A 24,602-nucleotide genomic window follows, 5' to 3' on the forward strand; every position below is an offset into this window, starting at 1 on the left:
TTCTGTTTGTAGCGATTTACTTTTTCCCACCCAGAGACGCCACTTATGTAGTGATTGGAACTCAAGTCACCGCTGATGTGGTGATTTTTAGATTGCATGTCACTTAAGATGTGGTTATGAGTACATTAGATGACCACTTCCCCCGCTCTCTTAGTTCGGGCACCAGTCAAGGTCTTTTACACTGCCAACAGGAGGCCGTTCAATCATTTAGAATAAATGTAAACTGGAGAGAGTTGGTCAGCTAATGTCTGAAAGATTGGTGAGATTATAAACTTGTAGAGCCTCTTCTGTATTATCAGCCCAAGGAAGACGCAGGTGTAATAAAATATATTTTATTAACAAAAAGATAAACAGATAATAACGATAAAAAGATAATAGATAATAACTAACAACTACTAAATGAATAGCGTAAATGATAAAGGAATAAAGTCCATAAGGCGCATAATATACAAGTGATTAAGTTGAGTGTGGAAAGACAAACTTTTGTTTCTCTGAAACTAATAAGGTGAAGAACCTTATGCAAATGAGGGTTATTTGTTATTAACTACCATCAGCTATGTTACCTTTAATGTAAATTTAAAAAAAAATCATATACAACAATGCCAAGGTCTCTGGAAAGAGGTTTGTTTAGGTGATATTTACGTTCCACGTTGTCAGGTTCTTGCCATAAAATTTTCAGGAGACATTCATGGAGTCAACAAAACGTCATTTTATTGACTGTAACAATTAAGTGCTAAAATAACTGGGTATGGTAAGTTCTGTGCAAGTCCTACCCTCATCACATAAGTTTGCCCCCGCTATACCCATATATACATCAGTGACAGAATACTGACGCTCCTCCCCGTGAACACATCTCACAATTACCGGAGCATCACCACTAGCACCTAATTCAGGTACAAGTTCTGACTCCACTAGGGTTTGCGTGCAACCTGTGTCTATTAAGGCAGTGACTTTCTTCCCATTTAACTCAACAGTTCTTATCACTTGCTTTGGAACGGGAATGTTCGCAGGTTCAGGTATGGTTTCTCGAGGTACATAACACATAAGGGTTTTTGTCAACTGTGGACACATTGGCTTTTTATGACCCAATTGCCCACATTTATAACACCTAACCGTCTCTAAACCAGAAACACCAGAGTTCTCAGTTCGTTTTACACTTGCCTCAGTTGCCAACCTACTTCCCTGAGATGTTGAAATCGGTCGTCGAGAAGATCCCTCTCGTGCTGTCTTCCAGCGAGTGAAACTCCAGGGCTCAGCTCTACGTCGTGCCGCCACAAAAACATCAGCTAGCCGCGCCGCCTCCTCAGCTGTAGACGGGCCGTGCTCTTTAATCCACGTCTGTAGCTCCGGGCTAAGCATCCGCAGAAATTGTTCAAGGACAATTATCTCTCCGATCCCCTGGTTCGTTCTCTCTCCCGGTCTCACCCACTTCTGATACAAGTCTTTCAATCGAACATATAGCTCTTTAGGGGTCTCTTCTTCCAGCATCTCCATAGCACGAAATCTCTGTCGATACGTTTCATGATTGCTGGAATACTTCTTCAAAATAGCCTCCTTTACCTGCGCGTAGTCACTTGCGTCTGCGACATCCATGGCCACATATGCACTGCGCGCCTTGCCCGTCAGCAATGGAATGAGTCTAATGGCCCAATCTTCCATTGGCCATCTGCACACCTCAGCAATCCGTTCAAACGTGGTTAAATAATGCTTGATGTCATCCGCTTCACTCAATTGTTGCATCTTTGGTTCTTTTAGCGCATAACCATGGCTCACGTTGCGGGAGCCTGAAGCTCTGGGCGATTCCTCTGCCTCAGCGGCTCCCCTGTCTCGCACATCCTCCAACGGAGTTCGCTGGCTGACCTCATCCTGTAGCAGACAGAACTGATGCTGGAGCGATTTCCATCTCGTCTCTTGTCGAGCTGCTTCTTGTATCTGACGGCCATCTCTCTCTTGCTGATCCTGCATGAACCGTTGAAACATCTGCTTCAGCTCCAGTACATCACCTTCCGACTCCTCTTCAGGCCCACCTGTCGCATCCTCCATCAGCCTCTCACCCTCCTCTGGTGCGCTCTCGACGTCAGTAGGAACAACAGTGCGTACTGCTCTCTTAGGCGCCATTCTTTCAGCACTTGACTCTACAGACAGTCTCCTCCTGGACAGAAAACCACCGCTGCCACCATCTTGTCAGGTTCTTGCCATAAAATTTTCAGGAGACATTCATGGAGTCAACAAAACGTCATTTTATTGACTGTAACAATTAAGTGCTGACCACACATTGTGCAAAAAAAAAAAAAACACTGACTCATAATGGAGCAACAACAGCACATTACTGAGTTCTGGGTCTCAGATGTTTCTCAACCAAAGGGATCCCTCACCAGAACTAACCCAGCCACAGTCATTGAAGCTCTTTTAACAATCCAGACCAAACCATTTTGATAATTACAGGGGTATCACAAGACTTCTCATTCCATTACATCAAACATAAAAAGTGAAAAATATATATAGCAACTAGGGCTGTCAGTTAAACGCGTTATTAACGGCGTTAATTTTTTTATCGCGCGATTAACGGTCTTTTTGGCCTAGCAAACTTTGTAGTTTTTTTCACATGCTTTGGCAACAGGACGCGGCATGCGCGGCGCTATGAAACCCATTCATATCAATGGCTTGCACCGCGCGAGGACGTTTTCGAAAGCGCAAGCGGATCTAGCTAGATCGGAAACAAAACAACAGGCACGACGCCGCACACACTTGTTTGGGCTTGCGAGCCGGCCAAATAGTTGGTTAACGTTACGTTTTGAGTGGATGACGAGCACGAGACGCCGAAATGGATGCCAATAAGATTCTGAATGGAAAGTTTACTTTTAAAAAGTTGCCAAATGGTTCCATTGACAAGACCAAAGTGATCTGTGTGTTTTGTAGGGATGGCTGCCGCGAAACAGTCGTTCCGAAGCTTTGCGAGATCCCGAAAAGGCAGATGTTTCGAAACACTGATTCGAAGCGTGATTTAAAACACCCATGTCACTTGACTATGGCCAAACGAAGCCTCGTAATGTTTCACTGTTGCTGCGTCCCAATTCGCATACTATCCGTCCTAAATAGTATTCGAAAATAGAATTAGTACGTCCCAAATCGTAGTATGTTGAAATGAGTGTCCCAAAGAGACCCGGATGGTCTACTATATCCAGTCAGAATCCGAAGTGCAGATCGATGCGCACTCTAACGGCTGATATTGCCCACAACCCATCGCGCGTTGGACGAGGATTCGGTTAGAACTACAAACGAATGAAAAGTGTTCAAACACTACAGACATGGAGGACGCGCGAGTCTGACGGTTATGTAGAGAGGTTTAGATAAAGGGGTTTGAGTTATTAATTATCAGTATCTAACCTGACGAAAATGTATTTATTCAATGTTGTCCACATTATATTGCATCTCCAGCAGCATTGTGAACTTTTGCAAAGATACGTTTAGCCATTAACTTTTAAATGCATTATTATATTCAAATTCCAAACACACGAGGAGAGTCTCGGCATGAAAGACCCATGACTGGCAGATGAACGTGCGACAACAATTCTCTCCGAAATGGTAAGAAGTTATATTAGATTGAATGGAGGATTTTAACTGTGACGAGATGATTGACAGGGCAGTTTACGGTGACAGGATGCACGCGACAGATCTGTCCGTTGAAGATGACGAAGTAGTATGTCCCAAAGCTTGCCTACTCTTTTGCTACACACTCAAAAGTATGTACTTTTTCTTCACAAAAAGAGTACATACTTTTAGGGCGTAGTATAAGTAGGCGAATTGGGACGCAGCATAAGTGTTTCATCAGGTGTGCTCCGCCGAATCAGCGTTTGATTGACATGGTCGGAAACAGACCACACAATCGCACATCTGTATAAAAGTGAAATCAACGCATATTGACCTCGTGGGTTTTTGTGAGAGGAGTTTGATTTTGAGATAGCGGATTTTTGGTGATATAGTGCGATTTGTTTTGTTACATTTAGGCTTACATTTAAATTTACACAACACATTGACTGATAGGCTAGAGACACAGAGTATACATATAGTGACACATTAATACATAGATATAAATTTATATAGACAGCTAGATTAATAGATAGATACATAGATAGATTAAAGATAGGCTACGTATAGGGTATAAATACATAGATAGATTAGATACATAGACACATATCTAAATACATAGATTATAGATACATATTATATACATATCTAAATACATAGATTATAGATACATATTATATACATATCTAAATACATAGATTGTAGATACATATATCTAATTACATAGATAGATTAGAGATACATATCTAGATAGATTTGGATAGATAGATAAAATGGAGGCTCCCCAGAAGAGATGCCGTACATCTGTGGTGTGGGAGCATTTCCATTTAGAAACCCCAAATAAAGTGAGATGTGTGTATTGTGATCGGCAGCTCGCCTACTGCAACAATACATCATCCAGTAGAAACACAGGACAGTTTATGGGAACTTTTTGATACTCGTATCCATCAAACCCAGATGATACACAATGCTACAGCTGATGCCACAGAGGAAGTGAAATTTGCCCAGAACTCATGATCCACTAACTTACTGGAAAGAGAGAGCAGTAATCTTTCCTCATTTGTATGTATTAGCTAAAAAATATCTTTGCATGCCAGCAACAAGTGTCCCTTGTGAGAGGATTTTTTCAAAGGCTGGAGAAATTATCTGTAAAAAAAAGAGAAGTAGGCTAAGTCCTTCCACAGCAGAGAAATTCATATTTTTGAATAAAAATATGTAAAAAAGTGAGACATTGTGGCTTGATTTATTTTATTAATATTCATTTTGCAGGACCAAAATAACATTATGCACAGTGAGGAGCCTATAGGTTGCAAGATTCACATATTAGAAAAGTACAATAATAATAATTAAAAAAAAAAATTCATGGCTCGTCAAGGTTGTTTCAGATCAACACCTGCAAGTGACCACTAGGTGTCACCGTGGAGACGGGTGTCGGATTGATTCGAAGCCTCGAAACAAAATGGACCATTTGGTTCAACTGTTTCATTGCTTCACGAAGCCTCGATCTGCCCATCACTAGTGTTTTGTCGTTGTGAACTGATCTATCATCATCGCAGCACGTCCAGTCTGAAATACCACTTGAAGGCCAAGCACACACACAGCTGATGCGAATTCTCCGCCCCCTCATCAATATCAGAACCTCGTCAGTATTTCTTTCACCCTTTTATTGATGGACAGTGTTACATTGTGTGAGAGATTATTTGCTCCAAGTGAGAATGTTAGTGTGAAATTGAACACAGTATGCCAATGTTGTTTTCAATAAAAAAACATTTGCACAAAGCAAGCTGATCCACTTTTCCATGTTGATAAGAGCATTAAAATGAGAAAAAATAATGGGACAAAAAGGTCCGTGTACTTTTTGATCATTTCATTTTCTGTTTAGAATGGAATAACGAGAAATTAAAACCAGCTCGTTTATTCGTTTTTTCGTTTAGTTTAAATAACGAAAAATTAGATTTTGGCTCGATTTTTCATTTTTTCGTTTGTGGTTTACAAATCGGTTTATGGGTTCGATATTTCATTTGCACACGTGAGCGCGCTGACACGCCCCTTTCATCTGATTGGTCAAACCGCTACGCCTTCAGTACGAGCGTTTCTTTCTGTCAGGCAGAATAAGAGTCAGTACGAGTGCGGCACTGACAAATGCATTTTAATAAAATAATGTCTGAAACCACCACTCACTGTTAACTACGCACAATATTTGAAGCAGATGTTGCTGGTCACGTAATTCGTGCTGCTGCGACTTGCAAGCGACCCACACGGACCTATATGAAAGATTATTTTGGCATGATGTATTTCCCATTGATTAATACAGTGCAAATAGTTCCGTCTCTTTGGATAAAAGGGAAGAGGAAATAAAAATCAATAATAGGCTGAACTGTACCATCATATGTCCGTAACATTTAGGCTACCACTCTCTTATTTTATTTACATCACAAGGCAAAAATTGAATAGAAATAAAGATTATTTTTTATGAATGTAATCATGTGTAGCCTACTCAGTTCACATGAAAAGAAAGACAGAAAAGAGAGAAGCAAGAATCAGTGAACGTATACTGATACTGACAAAATTAGCAAGGTTTGAGATTAATTAAAATCACGTTGGTTGAAGACGGCATAGCCTACCTTTAAAATGTTATTAGTTTTATTATAAAACGAATAAAATTTTATTACATATTGAATTGGTCGATGTTTCTCTGAGATTTCTTTATTATGTTGCCTTGAGAAAGCCATATATTTAAACATTATTATTATTATTATTATTATTATTATGAGAAATTGACTCCGCCTATAACTTTAATGCTTCGCCAAACTCAGCTCAGACCTTCAGACTGGTCTGACTCGCTTATATCTTTTCGGACTGGTCAGACTTAGGCCTACCTTCCGAAAAAAAAATCCCATTGACTTGCGTTCTCTGAGCAAAGAAGGCCGTAATACTTAATGCTGTCCACTAGAGGGGGCGACAGGATAATAAGTCTTTTCTACTCTCTTTCCCTTTTTGCATCAGTTTAAATGACAAATAAAAGCATGAATTTCATTCATAAATAGGCCATATCTGTGTATGAGAATAAGCTTTACACTTCAAGCTGTACAACTAATTAAAACTTGAACCCTACTTCAAAGTTTGCCACTCTAGTTTCTTTTAAGATATTGTTATTCACACTGGTTTTTGCATTTATTGTTTGTCCATCTGGAACTATTATTTGTCATGAGCTCTATATTTTAAGATGTACTAAAAAAAAATTTGATTCAACAACACAAACTCTGTTTTTACTCTGCAAATTTGTTTTCCTTTCAAGGCTATAGCCTACAAGTTATCCCGCTTTTTGCCATGGCTTGCCATACTGCACAGGATAAAGAATATTTTCTCCACACGAGATGTTTAAAAACCCTGCATGTAGTTTTTGTGAAGACGAGCGCATATCTTACAAAGGTTCCAGTTCTGTTTAGGCTATTGTAGTTCATAATGCTTATGTTTTAAATTTATATAGGCCAAACACATTTAAACTTCTATCTATCTATCTATCTATCTATCTATCTATCTATCTATCTATCTATCTATCTATCTATCTATCTATCTATCTATCTATCTATCTATCTATCTATCTATCTATCTATCTATCTATCTGTCTGTCTGTCTGTCTGTCTGTCTGTCTGTCTGTCTGTCTCTAAAAACTTGAATGCAAACATTTATGCACAAATATAGCTTAAATAACAGTTTAAAAAATGTGGTCTGCTATATTTCACAAAGGAAGCCCATTTGTGCGGTAGTTGGCGTTCTATGAGAAGAACATTCTGAATATTAGCCTACTGTAAATTAGCTGGTTTAAAAATGCGGATTGATAATTGCACAGTCATTCCAGACGCCTCTCAGTGCTATTCGTATTGGAATTGTGTAATCAGAGATTATGAACAGATGTTTTACACAACAAGGATATATTCCCATTGGGTTGTTGGGTTTTCATGTTTTATGGGAATTTTAGACAATGATTTTTATACTGTAGCTATAAACTGTGTTATCCCCTAACTCTAATGTAACAGTTATGGGTAGGTAATCTACGGACATCTAATGTTACGGACATATTATCATGGTAGGCTACAGTTCAGCCTATTATTGATTTTTATTTTCACTTCCCCTTATCCAAAGAGACGGAACTATTCGCACTGTATTTATCAATGAGAAATAGGCCTACATCTAGCTAAAATAATCTGTGTAGGCCTACAGTGGCTCACATTAATGGGGTTGCTTGCAAGTCGCAGCAGCACGAATTATGTGACCAGCAACATTTCTGTTTCAAATACTGTGCGTAGTTAACAGTGAGTGGTGGTTTCAGACATTATTTTATTAAAATGCATTTGTCAGTGCCGCACTCGTACTGGCTCTTATTCTGCCTGACAGAAAGAAACGCTCGTACTGAAGGCGTAGCGGTTTGACCAATCAGACGAAAGGGGCGTGTCAGCGCGCTCACGTCTGCCAAATGAAATATCGAACCCATAAACCGATTTGTAAACCACAAACGAAAAATGAAAAATCGAGCCAAAATCTCATTTTTTGTTTTTTAAACTAAAGTAAAAAACGAATAAACGAGATGGTTTTCATTTCTCGTTATTCCATTCCAAACAGGAAATGAAATGATCAAAAAGTACACGGACCCAAAAAGAAATCAAGAGACATTTAGAATAGATAAAAATGTGCGATTAATTGCGATTAATCGCGAGTTAACTATGACAGTAATGCGATTAATCGCGATTAAATATTTTAATCGTTTGACAGCACTAATAGCAACACACGGACACGAATGAACATAAGAATAACATTTACCATAAAGCAATAAAGAAAATACACTTAAACATTCATACATAAAACACCTCCTTTAAACACATGTGAATTAACACACGACCCCAATCCATATTGTCCTGAAAACTACATTTCCCATAATTCCCCATGAGATATATAAAGGACACCAGGAAAAGGCCGCACACTTTTCATTCCAAACCGTTCCATGCTGCAGTCATGGATCCCGGCGAAACCATGGGTAAGATATACATATAACAAACTTAAATAAAACTTTAAACCCATATTTTGGTTGTGGTTTCATTTATTCTAGCGTGCGCTCCTTGATATTTAAACCACTAAAGGGACAACGTAGCTTCTCCAGTTCCAAGGTCTGGGTAACTTATATTTAAACAGACAAATTAAATAGAAATTTATAAATAGACCAAAACAAAACATTAATTCCTTAGATCAAACAAAAATATCAATTTTTACATACAAAAAATAATAATAATCTAGAACCAATTCAAATGTTCCTTCAGGTGTGGCCTTAGCCATCACACACGTGGTCGAGTGAGCAGTCGGATGGCGGTAACGTCTTCCACTGGATGTGCTGGGTAACAATGCAGTGAAGAAAGGAGCCGGAATCCGTTTCAACAGCCTTGAACACGAAGATCTGTGGGATGCTGATCTCCTGGAGCACCAATGGTTCCTAAAATCTGGAACATGCAGATGAGGCCTTGAAGTTTGTGCAGAGTTCATTAATCATCTGGAACACACAGACAAAGTAACCTTGAAGTGAAGGTTTGCTCTTCTGAGCTTTACCTTGTTGCAAGTGTCTGTTTGTCTTCCGCCTCTCTGGTTGAGACACTTAGAACTTGGTCAATCCGCTTTTGTCTCTCTGGCACGGAGACTTGGGACGTGCTGTAGTCTTTACTGTCTCGCTGGACGAAGACTCTGAACGTAGTGTTTGTTAATGTCTCTTTCCTCACAGACTGGAAGCTCAGAATGTGGTCGTATCGGTTGCTGCCTCAGAAGCTGTAGACCCAGATCATGGAATATTTTGTTGTCTCTCTGGACGAACTGGAGGGTCAGAACAGAAGTGTGTGCAGTGTATCTGTTATGTCTCACTCAGAACTTGAGTGATTGATCTCTTTCTGTCTCACCTTCGCAGTCCTGAGACTCTAGGAATAAGGAGTGTCTGTGTCACAGTTCACGGGTCTGTGTGTTCATTCTGACATGTCTTTGTTGTGTTCCAGTCACTGGTCTGATTGCTCGTCAGCGTTGCCTAGCTACCAACTGCGCTGAAGAGCTAATCAGACCAGCCGCACCTGCAGCTCATTATTGTCAGTGTTGGCTGTGTTCGTTTTCTGATCATTTCTTGTGCTTATGTCTTGCCGTTCTGTTCCATCAGTGTTCTCTCAAATCTTCTGTTCATGTGTGTTTGCTTCCTGCTTGAGTCTGGATTACTGGCTGCCTTGCTGTTATTCACTGACTTCATTGATCGGCAGACATCATTCAGCCCATTGCAGTCTTCCATGCTGCCAAGGCCTGCATGACTACATCTGACCACCCTGCCTTGCTTATTTCTCCTGGTTATTTACAACAACAAAAAACGGTTAACTTGCATTCGCAACTGGGTCCTGTGTTGTCTTACCCTTACAATCTGTTTCAAGGGTACCTTTATCCCTTTCCGATGAGGAGATTGCAATTTGGTCCTTCTCCATTCCAGTGCTGTGATTGGCTGCTGGCATCAGAGGGGAGACACACAGTGTGGCCCACCCTTCTTTCCCCTGTGGAACTCATTTGCATAAAGCACACAGTTTGAAGTCTTTAATGTTTTACTGATGCATTTCTCACTTTCCAAACCAACACCTGAATACCTTTGGCAATATTCTAAACAAATAGAGTCTAAACCAGATGTAAAAAGATTGACCTGTCATTCATTCATTCGCTGAATTTGTGTAAGATGTTGCACTACAAATAGCTGTCCCTGAGAATAATTGTTTTTCTGAATAAGTATGAAATGGACGTTTGCAATTTACAGCATACTTAAAGCTGCAGTCTGCAGTTTTTCCTCTGTCGCCATCGCTGTTCGAGATCTGCAATTGCAGTTATTCGCAGAATTATCAACTTTACGCAAGTTGTGGCTCGACACGGCACAGCGCGGATGAATCCAATGTTTGAGGAGAGTGTGTGACTGTTAGTCACTGCGTCGGTGTGGATACTGTCATTCAGAATCACAGATTATTCTTTTTGGAAGTATGACCACAATAATTTTCACCGGAATATGTCATCTGAAAAAGTAAGTAACATCCACTTTTGTTCTGGTTCTGACCAACTAAGGGAAAAAGATTAAATCTAACAATTGCTTACAATCGTTTGAACCTTTCTGGATCCGCCATCAAATTAATAAGTTTAATTTTATCAAGTGCTGTGAGAAAAGGCTATAAATCTCCACCTCCAACATCCTCGCACGCAACATAGCCTACTAGCCGAGACTCCTTTATGTGTACAGATGTGACGTAATGACGCAAAGACATGCACTGGAGTTAAAAACATTATTACAAGCTTACCGTTTTGAATCAAGCTAAGGCAAGCAGATAGTTTTGAACACTGGCTGGATATGTATTTGCTCAAATTTATTTAGGATAATTTTTAACCCAAAAAAGCTACGGACTGCAGCTTTAAGATTGGATTTGGATGGATCATTGTGGCCTCCCTTCATTTCAGCCAAGGCTCTTGGGTCCAAAAAGTCCCAAAGAATTTTTATGGTGGTTGGCTCAGACCTTAGGGATTAGTCTCATGATGGATGTAGGGTAGAAACTGCCAGTGGACCAATGAGAAGTCCTGTCCTTCTTGTGCTTAAGGTCTCTGTCAGTGCATCCTTATCTGATAGTGTTGGACAGTTTGTTTGTGTCCAATCAAAAATCTAGAAAAAATGTCCACTGTTACGGACATAAACTGGGTCCTGGAATGTGCTGTTCATAAGAACAAAAGAAGATATTTTGAAGAATGTTGTTTACCAGACAGTTGACATTGACAGTAGCCATTGGCTTTCATTGGAAAAAAATACTATAAAAGTCATTGGCTAACGCCAAGTGTCTGGTTACCAATACCAACATTCTTCAAAATATCATCTTTTGTATTCAACAGAATAAAGAAACTCATACAGGTTTGGAACAACATGAGGGTGAGTAAATGATGACAGAGTTTTCATTTTGGGGTGAATTATCCCTTTAACTACTGATACTGTTGATAAGTTTCAATGCTAAAACTGCAGTATGCTCAAGAGTGATTAGAGAGCAGATGGCTCTGTATGCTGTATCTCTCGCTGTACTTTTATGTCATACACTGATCGTCTGCGTAGCGCCACTTCAAGTCGAACACACCTATTTTTAAACAAGTTTGCCTATCGTTGGTTGGACAAACATGTAGCCCCCGCCTTGAACATGCATCATTGGTTGAGCAAGTGTTGCTATGTAACACCGCTCAAACAGACTGCAATTACATTTGGCACCACTAGTGGCACAGAAATACACACTGCAGATTTAAATGCAAAATTCACAAAGAAATGAGTGATACGCATATAAGACCAACACCTTGTAAAATACTGTTGTCAATCTTAACATAAATGAAGGTAAAAGCCACTCCCACAACCTCACAAAAACAGCAAAATCTAATATTTCAAAATCAGATATAATCCAGTTATTGAAGTTATTGCATTTGAAAGAGTGGCACTAAAATTCACTTACATTACATTCAAATAATAAATTAAATTTCTTTAATAAAACCTAAATGTTCTTTCAATGAAATATTATACGAAGACATCTACTACCAAACAGAAACACACAATGTATGATGAAACTACTGTTTTTTTAATGTGCAGGTCCAATTCATTACACACATGAATGAACTCTTTCAGTTTAATCTGGGTTTTCAAACCATTTAAAAGATGCTCTCAGCTTCAGTGATGCTAGCCTGAGTCTTGCATGCATTTTGAGACTAAAATTAATTTTAAATGGGACGTTGGGACTCCAAGATTTGGCCTGGTCCAGAAGCTGGCCATAAGAGGTATTAAGGGGGGACATGCAAGTACAAATCATTTTTCTGTATCTCAAGGGAGGAAATATGTCTAAATACTAATAGTGTAGATACCACAGAATCATGCAAACCATTTACAGTTTATAGACTCAATCACAGGACAAAACATCTGTGGAAATATTGTAAATCGAAATTAAATACTGTATATTTAACACTGATGCAATATATGTTAAAATTTTACATTTAAGAGTTGTATAAATAGATTTGGAGACATGACAGTTTAGGAAGGAATTTACCTTAAACGAGGTATACTGTACTTGTAGAAACGAAAAACACAAATTGTTCAGGTTCCTTTTGTCCATAAACTTCTGAAGTGGGTGGGAAGATGCATAAAACACAATAGGACTAGTTTGTACGAATTACGTACTACAGAAAACATTTTCATCGTGTTTATTGTTGGTTATCTCAACCTGGAACTGCATTGGAGATGTAGTGTGTTCAAGTAATTTCGAAATTGCCTTAATTTTGAGTCGCAACTAGTATTAAAAAATGTCCATGTCTTCATTAAACATGTGATTGCTCAATTGGCAATCTCAAAGTTATTGCAATTACAGTAATGTTCGAAAAAGACATGAATGCATCATCAATCAGTCCTCAACCTTGTGCGCAACTCTACAGAAAGTCCAATGATGTTCTACCGTGTTCTCATTGGCGCGTTCACTCATGTGATGAACTCGTGTGTTGCGAATAGTGAAGCCTTGCTTAGAGATGTACTCCACCAGATGCACGCGAAGGGACACCTCTTGGTGGTAGTCACATGGTCCAAAGGTAAAGGACACTTGAAAGTCTCTGGTATCCATCATATGTTTATTCCATCTGGTGAAGCTGTTGGAGATGCCTTCAAGCAGTGCGTGAACTTTGGTGGTGATGGTGAGTTGGGTGATGATGACTGCCACCGGGTTCGAGTACTTGGAGAGCTTACGAGTACTTGACAGTTCTACCACTTGCTCAAAGGTGTCCATCGGGTAGAGAGGTTTAGTGTCACCTAAACACTGGATCAAGGGCTCTATCTGGTAGAAGTCTGCTTCCTTCCGGAGGAGCTCTGTTTCTTTGAAGTCACATGGTAGAGTCAATTTTGAGGTTCGTAAAAAGTTCAAGACGTAACGGAATAGTGGACCGTCTCGATCTATGAAATAGTTGCCCTGGGCATCTCGTGTGGTGGGAAAATCGCCTCGGAACATGGCGCCCAACATAGAGTCTGGATAACGCTGGAGGGTAGACAGCGATGTGGTGTACAAATGGCCACCAACATTTAGGGTAACCGTATCCATCATCTACAACAAAGAAGAACATAAATAGTAGATGTTCAAAGCATTAAAGATGCATTTTGTACCTTCTGAGAATGTCAAGATGGTACTTGTACTGATACAACAAACACTCAACCATTCCCTGCTGAACACAAAAGTTTAGTCCAAGATGAATGGCCATGCATAGCCATTTATTTGGTGATGCTCTTGTTGGTGGACCATCAAACTCATGCTGTTTTCCAGCAAAACTTAAACCGGCTTGGTTTTTCATTGCAAAGCTGGTTGACCAAGAAAGACTTGGTTGGGGCCCAGCCTTGAAAACAATATTTGCTGGTTTCATCTGCACTGACAAACCCCTTAGGAACACCAGTTACTACAGAAACTATTGTTTGGTAAATTGAGCTTCAGGAAGTATGGATTGTGGTTTAAAACACCACATGAGATGTGTTTGAATTCAACCCTGTTCCTTATAAAACCTTGATCTCAGACAAAATGGACCACTGGGATAAGACAAAATGGCTGACCCTCAAAGCTTGGTTTCTTTTCTTTTTTGAGCCATTGGAGATCCTGTTCTTAAGGTGGTAAGCACTTGTTTAGTAACGCCCTTGCAACTGTCTAGCAACTACCCAGAACACCCTAGTAACCGCTGACCAACAGCTTAGCAACCAGGCTAAACAGCGTTTAAGGTAACTGTATCCATTATCTACAACAAAGAAGAACATAAATTGTAGATATTCAAAGTATTAAAAGATGTATGTTGTACCTGCTGAGAATGTCATTTGGTTTTTGAACTGATATACAAAGACCAACGTAGACCAACACAAATGGCCATGCAGATCCATTGATTTGGTTCTGTTCTAGTTGGTGGAGCATCAAAACCATGCTGGTCCCCAGCAAAACTTCACCCAGCTTGGTTTTTCTTGTAAAGCAAGGTGACCTATAAGGCTTGAAAACAACATTTGCTGTATTGAGCTGCATTGACAAAACCCTTAAGAACAATGGTTTCTATGGTAACTATAGTGTGGTAAACTGAGCTTCACACAAGTAGCATGGTAAAAACCACATGAGATGTTTTCAACCCTGTTCTTCATAAAACCTTGGTCTCAGACAAAATGGACCACTGGGATAAGACAAAATGGCCGCCCCTCAAAGCTTGTTCTTAGGGTGGTAAGCATCCGTTTAGTAATGCTCAGTCAACTGCCTAGCAACTACCCAGAACACACTAGCAAGTGATGGGAGAAACAAAGATTTTCAAAACTTTGAATCAATTAAACCAATTGCTTTGTAAAATGATTCACTGTTTCGAAGTGCTCAAAACGCCACACGCTGGTGACCCCTGCTGGTCAGAAAAGTGTAAATACAGCGAAAACTCAGTTTAAACAAGCATAAAAAACAACTTTTACAAACAAATTGGATAATTTGGTTAATCAGACCAATAAGAGACTTTTAAAAACAACTCTTCCTTTTTTTTCTTACTGAAATCACACGGCTTTGGCAGTTTGATACGCACTCCGAAACACTGGTTCAAAACAAATGATTCACAGATGTTTCAAAGCTTCACGAAGTGTTTCGAAAGCACCCATCACTAACCATAACAGCTTAGCAACCAGCCGGAAAACACCTTAGCACCATGAGTCTTGCAACTGCATAGCAAAGAGCATCAGAAAATATATTTTTTTATAAAAAAATAATTTCTTGTTTTGCATATTGTTTGTATTTGTTCAGTACACAATGTTGGCACCCTAGCAACACCATAGCAACAATGCAAAACACTCTAGAACTGCATAGCAAAGCATCCCAACCATATATTAACGCTAGAACAGGGAACATGACAATATTAACTGAAAATGCTTACAGGATAATAATATAGGAGTGGGCTCTTTTTACATGGTAGCGGTGAACCGCTGCGTCATTCTATACGTCTATATTTACCATGTGTGCCCAGTCTCCATTCTCCATGTGGCCAACTGCTCCTCTTCAATCCTGGAGACGAATGACGCTCTCTGCAGTCTTTATGGGGTATAAACACTTCACCAAACCTAAAGAGATATAGTTTTATATTTCAGTTTAGACAGCATATTCAAGTGCAATATCGAGATCACCATGGAAACGTATCGTCCAATAAATGACGCAGCATATGAAGTACACCGAGGGTTTCCCTGCATCCCACCACAAATTGTAGCAAAGTCTCAGATATAACGTAACACGAAATCATATAAATCAGCTACGAAAAACAGCGACCTATCAATATTAACGAAATTATGATGCAGCACGCATTTAATTTATAGCGGCTGCAATAAAAACGTAGTAAATGATACAAGACAAATACATAATCTACAATCGATCTCATTATATGAATACAAAAGCTCAGTTATCATATTACGTCGTTAAAAATACGTACAATTTTTGGATTTAAGTCTCCTCGTCCGATGTAACGTTACTTCAGTTGTTTCCTTTCGTCCCAAGCATCAGGAATATGGAGGACAAGGGGTTTAGGTTTAAACAAGGATAACGTTACTTTGCTTCCCTGTGTGGTTTTTCGTGACTTTTCCAAAATACAGGAGCATTTTGAAACCCTTATGTTCAAAAGCGACTCGTTCTGCTCGAGTAAAATAACTGTAATGTTTATGTTGTGGAGTCACAGAGAACAAGACAGGGACATCAATGTGGGATTAGCGGATATGACACACCCACGATAGAAGCTCCGCCCACCACACACCCGCCCTTTTATTCTCTTACATTCAGACCATCACCCAAAACACTTCAGTCAGCAGAACTGTTCCAGTGCAAGTTCAATATGGTCCTGAAAAGTATTATGTACCAGTACTCCATATTTATGCATTTCTTTTTTCGCAGTTGTTCATTTTTATTTTATATGGCAAGGCCTACATCTTTGTTACTTAAACATTCCACAGAAATAAACCCAAAACTTAATCTAAAATTCTAACCATTTATTTGCTTATGAGGACTTTACACTCATTCTTACAACCCATTGTGATAAAGGTTTATTTTAGCTTACAGTAGAATTTACAGCATAATACACATGGTCGGTTGTTTATAGCCATAATAAACCTCACTGTCATGACACAACCTCATTATAGAGTCGAAATGAGAAAATAATTTTAATATAGCCCCAATGAGGGAAGAGCCATGTAACAGAAAGATGAAAAAGAACGTCCTATTCCTCAAACATTGATGCAGAAACGGGAGAGAACATGTATTTAATATTTAATGTGTCCTGAAATGGAGATATGTTAAACGTTCAAAGTCTTTTTGATGGAGAAGATGATGTCCTTGATTTGCGGTACGCTGTTGTCCTCCAAAATCTTGGCGTACGGCATTGGAATATCTACACCCGTGACCCTGACTGCAGGGGCGTCGAGGAAATTGAAGGCAGGACCTTGAATTAAAAAAGAAAAAAACAATAAATCTACGTGCTGAAGAACACACAACTCTGGGTGTGTTTGGAATGACATACTCCCGACCAGTTTTGAAAGAACATAACTACATAATATGTAGAGTTACATGTAATTAATCATGCAACATCGTGGTCATGTGACAACAATATAGCACAACATTTTTTTGCATTGTAAAATATCAAATAAAACAGTATACAGTACATTCTGAGCAAATACAGCAAGTAGTGCACTAGCATTTCATTTTGAACATAGCATCTGACTTCAAATGAGCACTAATGTTATATTTACCCTCCATGATCCGGGCAAGAACCTCCGCCCCGACTCCAAACTGAGGCCAGCCGCCCTCCACGGTGATGAGATGATTGGTTTTCATTATGCTCGTTTCAATGGTTTCTGTGTCGAGAGGCCGGATGGTGCGCATGTTGATCACCTACAGACGAAAACACAGACACTTCAAACTACTGTCTATTCAATAAGCTTATAGAAATTAATGTTAAATGTGAGCAAATTAAAAATGTCTTTTTTGTGTGTGATTTTTGTAAAATTTTTCATTACAATTTACATGACTGCCCAAAAAACAAACATTGTTGATTCACTGACTGTGAATCAAATGTGTTTTGAATCACTTTTCCTTAAAAACTGTGTATATTGAATCAAGCAAATGCGAGGAAATGGTGTTTAAAAGCATTCCAGGCCGAAAGGATGATGTCATACCTCACATTCGATACCCTCCTTGGCCAGGACAGCGGCAGCGTCGAGACACAGGGTGACCATCCGGGAATGGGACACCACAGTGATGTGATTTCCTACAGCACACCACCAATATTAATATGCACATCAACTCAGAACAATGACTCTAAAGTTGTGATTGATTGTTGTTCAAATAAGAGCGATTAACAGTGCCACTTAAAGATTTTTCAAGGGATAGAAAAAGATAAATACTATTAGAAATATTAGAGTAAGAAAATTAAAATATGAATTATACATTAATATTCAACAAGTTTAAATATTTCTCTTTAGTTGTGACAGGGTAATTAATTTATATTTAATAATAATAATATAAATGTATTATTATTATTATAATATGTAAATGATCCTGTCACAACTGAAGTGGACCAAAACAGTATTTTAATCTCAATATTTTAATATTCACTGAAAATGTTTAATATTATAAAAATGAAATATTATTGAATAATATTAATATAAATGTGTTGCTATTATTATTCAATAATATTTTATTTTATAATCATATTTAAATTTTTACTGAAACAATATCATAAAATATATTATTGAATAAAATGAATGTAAGCTTATTGTTATAACTATTAAAAATAGAGATAGTAACTACCCTGTCACAACTAAAGTGAACCAAAAGAGATAATTAATAAATCAATTATAAATAAATGTGTCATTGTTTCATTGTTCAAAATATTGACACATTTATGAATTATTTCTCTTTTGGTCAACTTTAGATGTGACAGGGTAGTTACATAATAATAACAATACGTTTATATAGGTCTCATTTTATTCAATAATATTTTATTTTATGACATTAAATTAAATGTAAAAATATTATTAAACTATCAGTAAATATTAAAATGCTGACAAATTTATTACAGATTTCTCTTTTGGTCCACTTTAGTTGTGAAAGAGTATATGTGATATAATTACTCATCTTGTGTGTGTGTGTGTGTGTGTTTTTCTTTCATATCAAACCCACCTGGTCTTTCAATCTTTGCTTTTCCAATAGGGATGAGGAAGTCTTTCGACTGAGATTCTTCGGACATGTCAAACGCCACGCCGTACATCAGCTCATTCTCCAAAAACACCACTGAAAGAGACACGATGTGCCAGTCAGAGCGACATCTACTGTACATCCTGAACATCAGTCTCATCATGTGAGGAACTCACCAGGGTTGTCGTCTCGGATGGCTGATTTCAGAAGGCCCTTGGCGTCTTCAGCGCTCCAGGGACTGACCACCTTCAGACCGGGACAGTGTCCGTACCAGGCAGCGAAGCACTGGGAATGCTGAGCCGCCACGCCAGCCGAAGCGCCGTTGGGTCCGCGGAACACGATCGGGACGGACTGAAAGCCAGCAGACATGTAGTAGGTCTTAGCAGCCGAGTTGATGACCTGGTCGATGGCTTGCATGGAGAAGTTGAAGGTCATGAACTCGCAAATTGGCCTCAAACCCGCCTGAAAGAGGATGTGGTTGGTTAGTTTGGGAACGTGGCTTTTAGATTTATTTATTATCGTCATTTCAGGAAAAACTCACCATGGCAGCACCAACGGCGATGCCAGCAAAACCCATCTGCATGGATAAAGGAGGAAGATTCGTTAAACAATAATTAAGAACACACGAAAATGATTTTCGCTCAAGTAGGTCATCATTCTCACCTCTGTAATGGGTGTGTCAATGATGCGTTTGTCTCCGTACTTCTTCCAAAGGCCTCTGCTAACCTGCGATACAAGTCACTTTAAGGCCCTGTTTACACCTGGTATTAAGATGCGTTCTGGTTGATCGGATCACAAGTAGACGAGGGAGAGACATTCCCGTTTACACCTGGTGTTTTAATCCGTCTCTTACGTCCACTTTCAACCACTTCAGTCATGATTCCTTCGAGGGGAGCATCTATGGGCGGGTAAATGTATGGGTTTTTCAGATCTTTCAAACTAAAGGATTAAATAAGTTCATGCAATTTACATATGAACGCCATCGGAGAAAACAGAAAAACATACAGAGAGCAGCAGCTTTCGTTTCTAGCCGCAAGACCAACCGAACACTGGGTGCGTGTTAGAAATCAGGAATGGTGAGAGAACACTGTGCTTGGTACGTTTTTCATCGTCAAACCAAACTTGGGTCTTCAGCTGACAAAGTTTAAATCCTGTCTGGCTAGCGCGCTTGCCATGATGTTTACGCATTAGATCAGTAGGCAGAGAGTAGGCGGTCTTTTGTGGCTGTTCAAACACATTCGACCACATGAGCGTTTACACTATGAAAACAATCCGGTCAAACACGGTTTTTTTACTACCTCTGGAAGTGGTTGAAAGTGGACAAGCTCAAAACAATTCCGACCCCGTTTACACCTGTATGTTGCGTTGTCCACTTGTGATCCGATGCTTTGGCGCTATTGATAGCCAAAATTGCGGAAAAATATTTTCATCTTATTTCACCTTATATGCGCCGTCATACTGTGCGACTTCCTCTCCGAGGAGGAAAACCCGCTCATCCCTCTCCAGCTCCTCATCCATGGCCTGGTTGAGAGCATCTCGGACTGTTACCTGCGGAAATCAAGAGTGTGTTAATGCTTAGAGAACGTTTTCCAACAAAAAAAATGCAGTAATTGTACATATATCACATGGTAAAACATGGTTCTGAATAATTATCGTATTCATTTACTATGAGTTTTACATGGTACCACCGTGGCATATTAAATTTTTTATTTTTTATTCCCATAAAACATAACATACCAGTGTACATGTAAAACAATATAGTGATTAAACAAAAACACAATGGCTTACCTATGATACAAGAAAACATTTTTTTTATACTATCTTTAAACGCTTTCCCATGGGACATACAGAAAAACAAGGGTGTCCAAGGGCAAGAGAAGAATATTTTTATAGAAACCAGAAATCAGTTGCTTTACTGTTAAAAAATAAGATATAAGAATGACGCAGTTTCATTAATGGTGAAAAATGTGACCTGACCAGTTTTACTAGGTTTAACTTTTCATGTTATGCCATCAAATAGGGTCAATAAGGTCAAAATAAATATAAGATAAATGCACATCTATTTAATTATGCTGACAACATGATCTGAAATATCAGTTATTAATTATAATCATTAATGTTGTAAAATAATTGGCAATATATAATTATTATAAATTAACATTAGCTATAATTTCTTATTAAAAATATTTACAGTATAACCACAAGATCTAGATAGTATTTAATACATGGATATTAAATACTAAATTATGAGAAGTATGTTAAATATTTCCAATAATTTACAAAATAATCAGTAGTGTAATGACATAAGGCATAGCAGAATGTTTTCAAACAATATAATGCAATATTAAACATTTATTAGATGGTAATAGCATAGACTTTTGATATAAAACATGACACTAATTAAATATTGTATTGTACTATGAGATTTACATGGTACTCCGAAGCACTGCAAAGAAAAGCATGGTAATATCATAGTATGTCAAAAATAAATAAATAAATAGTAACACCATGGTACATGGCAAAAAGTGTGGTAGATGTCCATAAATCATGGTAAATGAAAAAAAAAAAAAAAAAAATCATGTTATTATACAATTCCTATAAAACAATACCCTGATGTGTATGTAAAAAACACTATGTAAATATACAAAACAGTATTCATAGTATTCATATGATAAAAAAAAAACATGGCTTTAGCATGATAAATATGGAAAACCTATAGCATTACCATGGTATATTACCAAAGAATGTCCATTAAAACATGGTAAATGAGTAAATCACCAAGGTATTGCATATATATATATATATATATATATATATATATATATATATATATATATATATATTATATAAAACATGGCTTTACCATGGTACATATGGAAAAACCATGGTATATTTTGCAAGGAGTGTCAATCAAAATATGATAAATGTCCAAAACACCAAAGTATTACCATGGTAGTGATTCCACTATATGTAGTGATGGTGGTACATGTATAAAACAAAACACGGCTTTACCACGGTACACAAGGAAAAAACTGACATTACCATGATACAGATTAGCAAAGAATTTCCATTAAAATATGCTAAATGTTCAAAAAACATGGTTATTGCGTAGTACACACCCAAAACATGCTACTACGATGGTGTTTTTGTTAGTATTCTTAACAGTCACCATTAATGAGTTGACCAAACGTACTAATAATCAACACATTTGAAAGCCTCTTCTTCGCGGTTTTGTGTTTACTGTGACACAGCATCTGTTGAAGGCAGTGGCGGTTCTAGAGGGGGGGCCAGGGGGGCCCGTGCCCCTGTGACAAAAAGCTTGGCCCCCCTTGTGGCCCCCCTAAATGTGGAGTTTGAAATAATTTTTACAAAACTGTTTTTTTGCTATCGTATGCGTATTATTTTTTTTTTTTCTATCTTTGTGGATTTGCATTTTCACGTGACAATTCGCATCACATTCGCGGGAATCGCGGCAGAATAACGCCTGTCTCCTGCACGCGACAGAGGAGAGAAGATGAAAGTTGGTAAATGTCAGTTCAGTTGTAAGTTCATTCTTTATGTGCGTATGGCGTGTGCGATGTGTATTGTCTATTATGATATTGTAATCATTGTTTTAACTATGTACGAGGCACTGTGAGCTGACATAGCATTTGTCTATTGTCCTTTCACTGCTGTGTGCAGTTCATAGGTAGGCTATGTCCCCAAATTAGTTTTTGTCTTATATTTATATCATATTATGTTCTTATATTAGAATATCACATCAGCAAGAGTGCCGTTTTCCCGTGCACAATTGCAACTGTGATATTTATGTTATACAACAGTTAAATTAACAATAAGTTAACATTGGGAGTTACTTTTTAGACACAATATTGTCAATATTGTTTGTTTTCCCTTTATTTCGCCGACTAGAATTTCATAATGAAACTGTAGTAGTGAGTCTCAATGCAACACAGCGATGATTTATTGACTGAAATCCGCGTTTTGAACGAATCACTTGCTTCTTTCCCGAATGAATCAGCCGTTTGAACAAATCGTTTGAATGAATGAATCCCTCTTACAGGTACTTGCCGCCGCCTACTGGCGGTTTTAGTTTCATATTTAAAGTATCCTTTAATTAAAACGTTAAAATTAGAAATAATTTTATTTTAAAATATTGATTTAAAAAAAATCTCATAGCTTTATTTATGCAATTGTAAATGGAGTGTAAATATATTAATGCCACTTCTGTGTCACCTCTGCACTGCAAAGATGGATTTTGATTGAATTAATTAATTTGACTGGTAACAGTGGTACTGTATAATTATTGCATAATTAAGTATTATTGTATAAATAAGTATAATTACTGTATAATTTGAATGTTAGTATTTGACATAAAAGGTGATGCATAACTCTAAATAAGTTTAGAAAAAATGTCCATATATAGGTGAAAATGCCCCTGGAAATCAATTTAAGGCGGCAAATATTGCCTCTTAATTAAAAAATTTATTTCTGTCACTGCTGTGAACTGACCACGGCATAGAATATGAAAAATATTAATATCTTCGTGAGTCAGCTGTCAACAACAGGCCTAAACCAGCCATGGCACCAGCACAAAAACACAATCAGTAAAATATTATCTAATTATTAACAAAATGTTGAAAATATTAAAATATATTTTTGTCAATATTGCACACCCCTAATGTACGGTATTAATTTTGATTTCTTTAGGTCTTAAAAAGCCTTAAATTTGACTTTAAAAAGTGTGCAGGAACCCTGTAAACGGTTAGACATATCAAGTCAGTTATTTTCAGTAAATGAATTAATAAGCTTCTTGGTCCCCATTGCTTTTGCTCTATAGTTCTCAAAATGAAGAGAAAGAAGGACATCATGTCTATTACAGTTACTGTGACTAATACTGAATATGTAATGCAAATGTAAAAATATAATGGAAATGCAAATACATTGTTGAATGATTATAAACACGGTATTTTGCCTGTTAATGCCTGCAGCAGTGCAGAAAATGATATGACAACAATAAGGTCTAAATGTAACTGGCCCCTCTAACAGTACAACTGGCCCCAGCTTGGCCCCCCCAGTTGAAATGGGCTAGAACCGCCACTGGTTGAAGGTGAGAGAAGCAGCAGCATCACTGACCTGCACCGCAGCCGGCTGAGTCCTGTGAAACTCCCTCCGCAGAGCAGCAGAGACGGCATTCTGAGAGACAAACACAGCCTATAACAGTCTTAACTGTCCTCTTATAAACACAAGCGTAATATGTTGATAAGATTACATATTTCCAAAAAATACCTTCCCCGAGCGCAGAAAACACCTCAGAGACGCCATGTTTCACTGTCCTCTGTCTGGAGGCGGGGCAGTCATGCTAGCGGCTTCGGCCAATCAGAGAGCGCATTGTAAAATCAGAACAGGAAACACAGTGACAGCGACCAATCAATGTAGCTGACTCATGACATCAACGGAAGCTTCATTCAGGCTGTCATTGGGCGTCCAAGGGCAAGAGAAAAATCTTTTTATAGAAAACAAAAATCGATTATTTCTAAATCAATTGCTACACTACTTTTTTTTTTTTTTTAAAGAGGATAAAATCACGCAGTAGTAATCTATGTTTAAAGATGGAATATAGTCATGCTGAAAAAGACTAAAGTTTTAATAGTTGCCAGATGTCCACAACATGCCATAATGTAGGGTAAATTTTTTGGGGGATATTACACAGGCATTAAGTTACATTAAAAACAATGT

At 38.2% G+C, this 24,602-nt stretch overlaps 3 protein-coding genes across 4 annotated transcripts; all 3 read right to left on the minus strand.

Annotated features, from left to right (window-relative positions):
- Positions 1-726: 726 nt before the first annotated feature.
- LOC130077321 (uncharacterized) lies at positions 727-2,118 on the minus strand. Its single transcript, XM_056242524.1, has one exon. The coding sequence runs from the start codon at positions 2,116-2,118 to the stop codon at positions 727-729; it is 1,392 nt and encodes a 463-aa protein (XP_056098499.1).
- A 10,100-nt stretch (positions 2,119-12,218) lies between these two features.
- On the minus strand, positions 12,219-16,394 carry kctd6a (potassium channel tetramerization domain containing 6a). 2 transcript variants are annotated; one of them, XM_056242476.1, is made up of 2 exons: positions 16,096-16,394; positions 12,219-13,739 (listed from the first exon to the last, which is right to left on the minus strand). In XM_056242476.1, exon 2 carries the CDS (start codon positions 13,737-13,739, stop codon positions 13,053-13,055), a length of 687 nt encoding a protein of 228 aa, XP_056098451.1. In that variant the 5' UTR covers positions 16,096-16,394; the 3' UTR covers positions 12,219-13,052. The 2 variants fall into 2 exon arrangements, with proteins under 2 accessions (XP_056098451.1, XP_056098450.1); XM_056242475.1 differs by lacking the exon at positions 16,096-16,394 and adding an exon at positions 15,645-15,755.
- A 254-nt stretch (positions 16,395-16,648) lies between these two features.
- pdhb (pyruvate dehydrogenase E1 subunit beta) lies at positions 16,649-24,305 on the minus strand. The gene is made up of 10 exons (XM_056242474.1): positions 24,153-24,305; positions 24,000-24,059; positions 20,307-20,414; positions 19,530-19,592; positions 19,408-19,443; positions 19,043-19,328; positions 18,852-18,962; positions 17,846-17,937; positions 17,420-17,561; positions 16,649-17,112 (listed from the first exon to the last, which is right to left on the minus strand). Exons 1-10 carry the CDS (start codon positions 24,186-24,188, stop codon positions 16,967-16,969), a joined length of 1,080 nt encoding a protein of 359 aa, XP_056098449.1. The 5' UTR covers positions 24,189-24,305; the 3' UTR covers positions 16,649-16,966.
- Between the last annotated feature and the right edge of the window lie 297 nt (positions 24,306-24,602).

The sequence above is a fragment of the Rhinichthys klamathensis genome, unplaced genomic scaffold, assembly GCF_029890125.1.
Source record: "Rhinichthys klamathensis goyatoka isolate OS25496 unplaced genomic scaffold, OSU_Roscu_1.1 h1tg000727l_1, whole genome shotgun sequence".
Classification (NCBI taxonomy): Eukaryota; Metazoa; Chordata; class Actinopteri; order Cypriniformes; family Leuciscidae; genus Rhinichthys; species Rhinichthys klamathensis.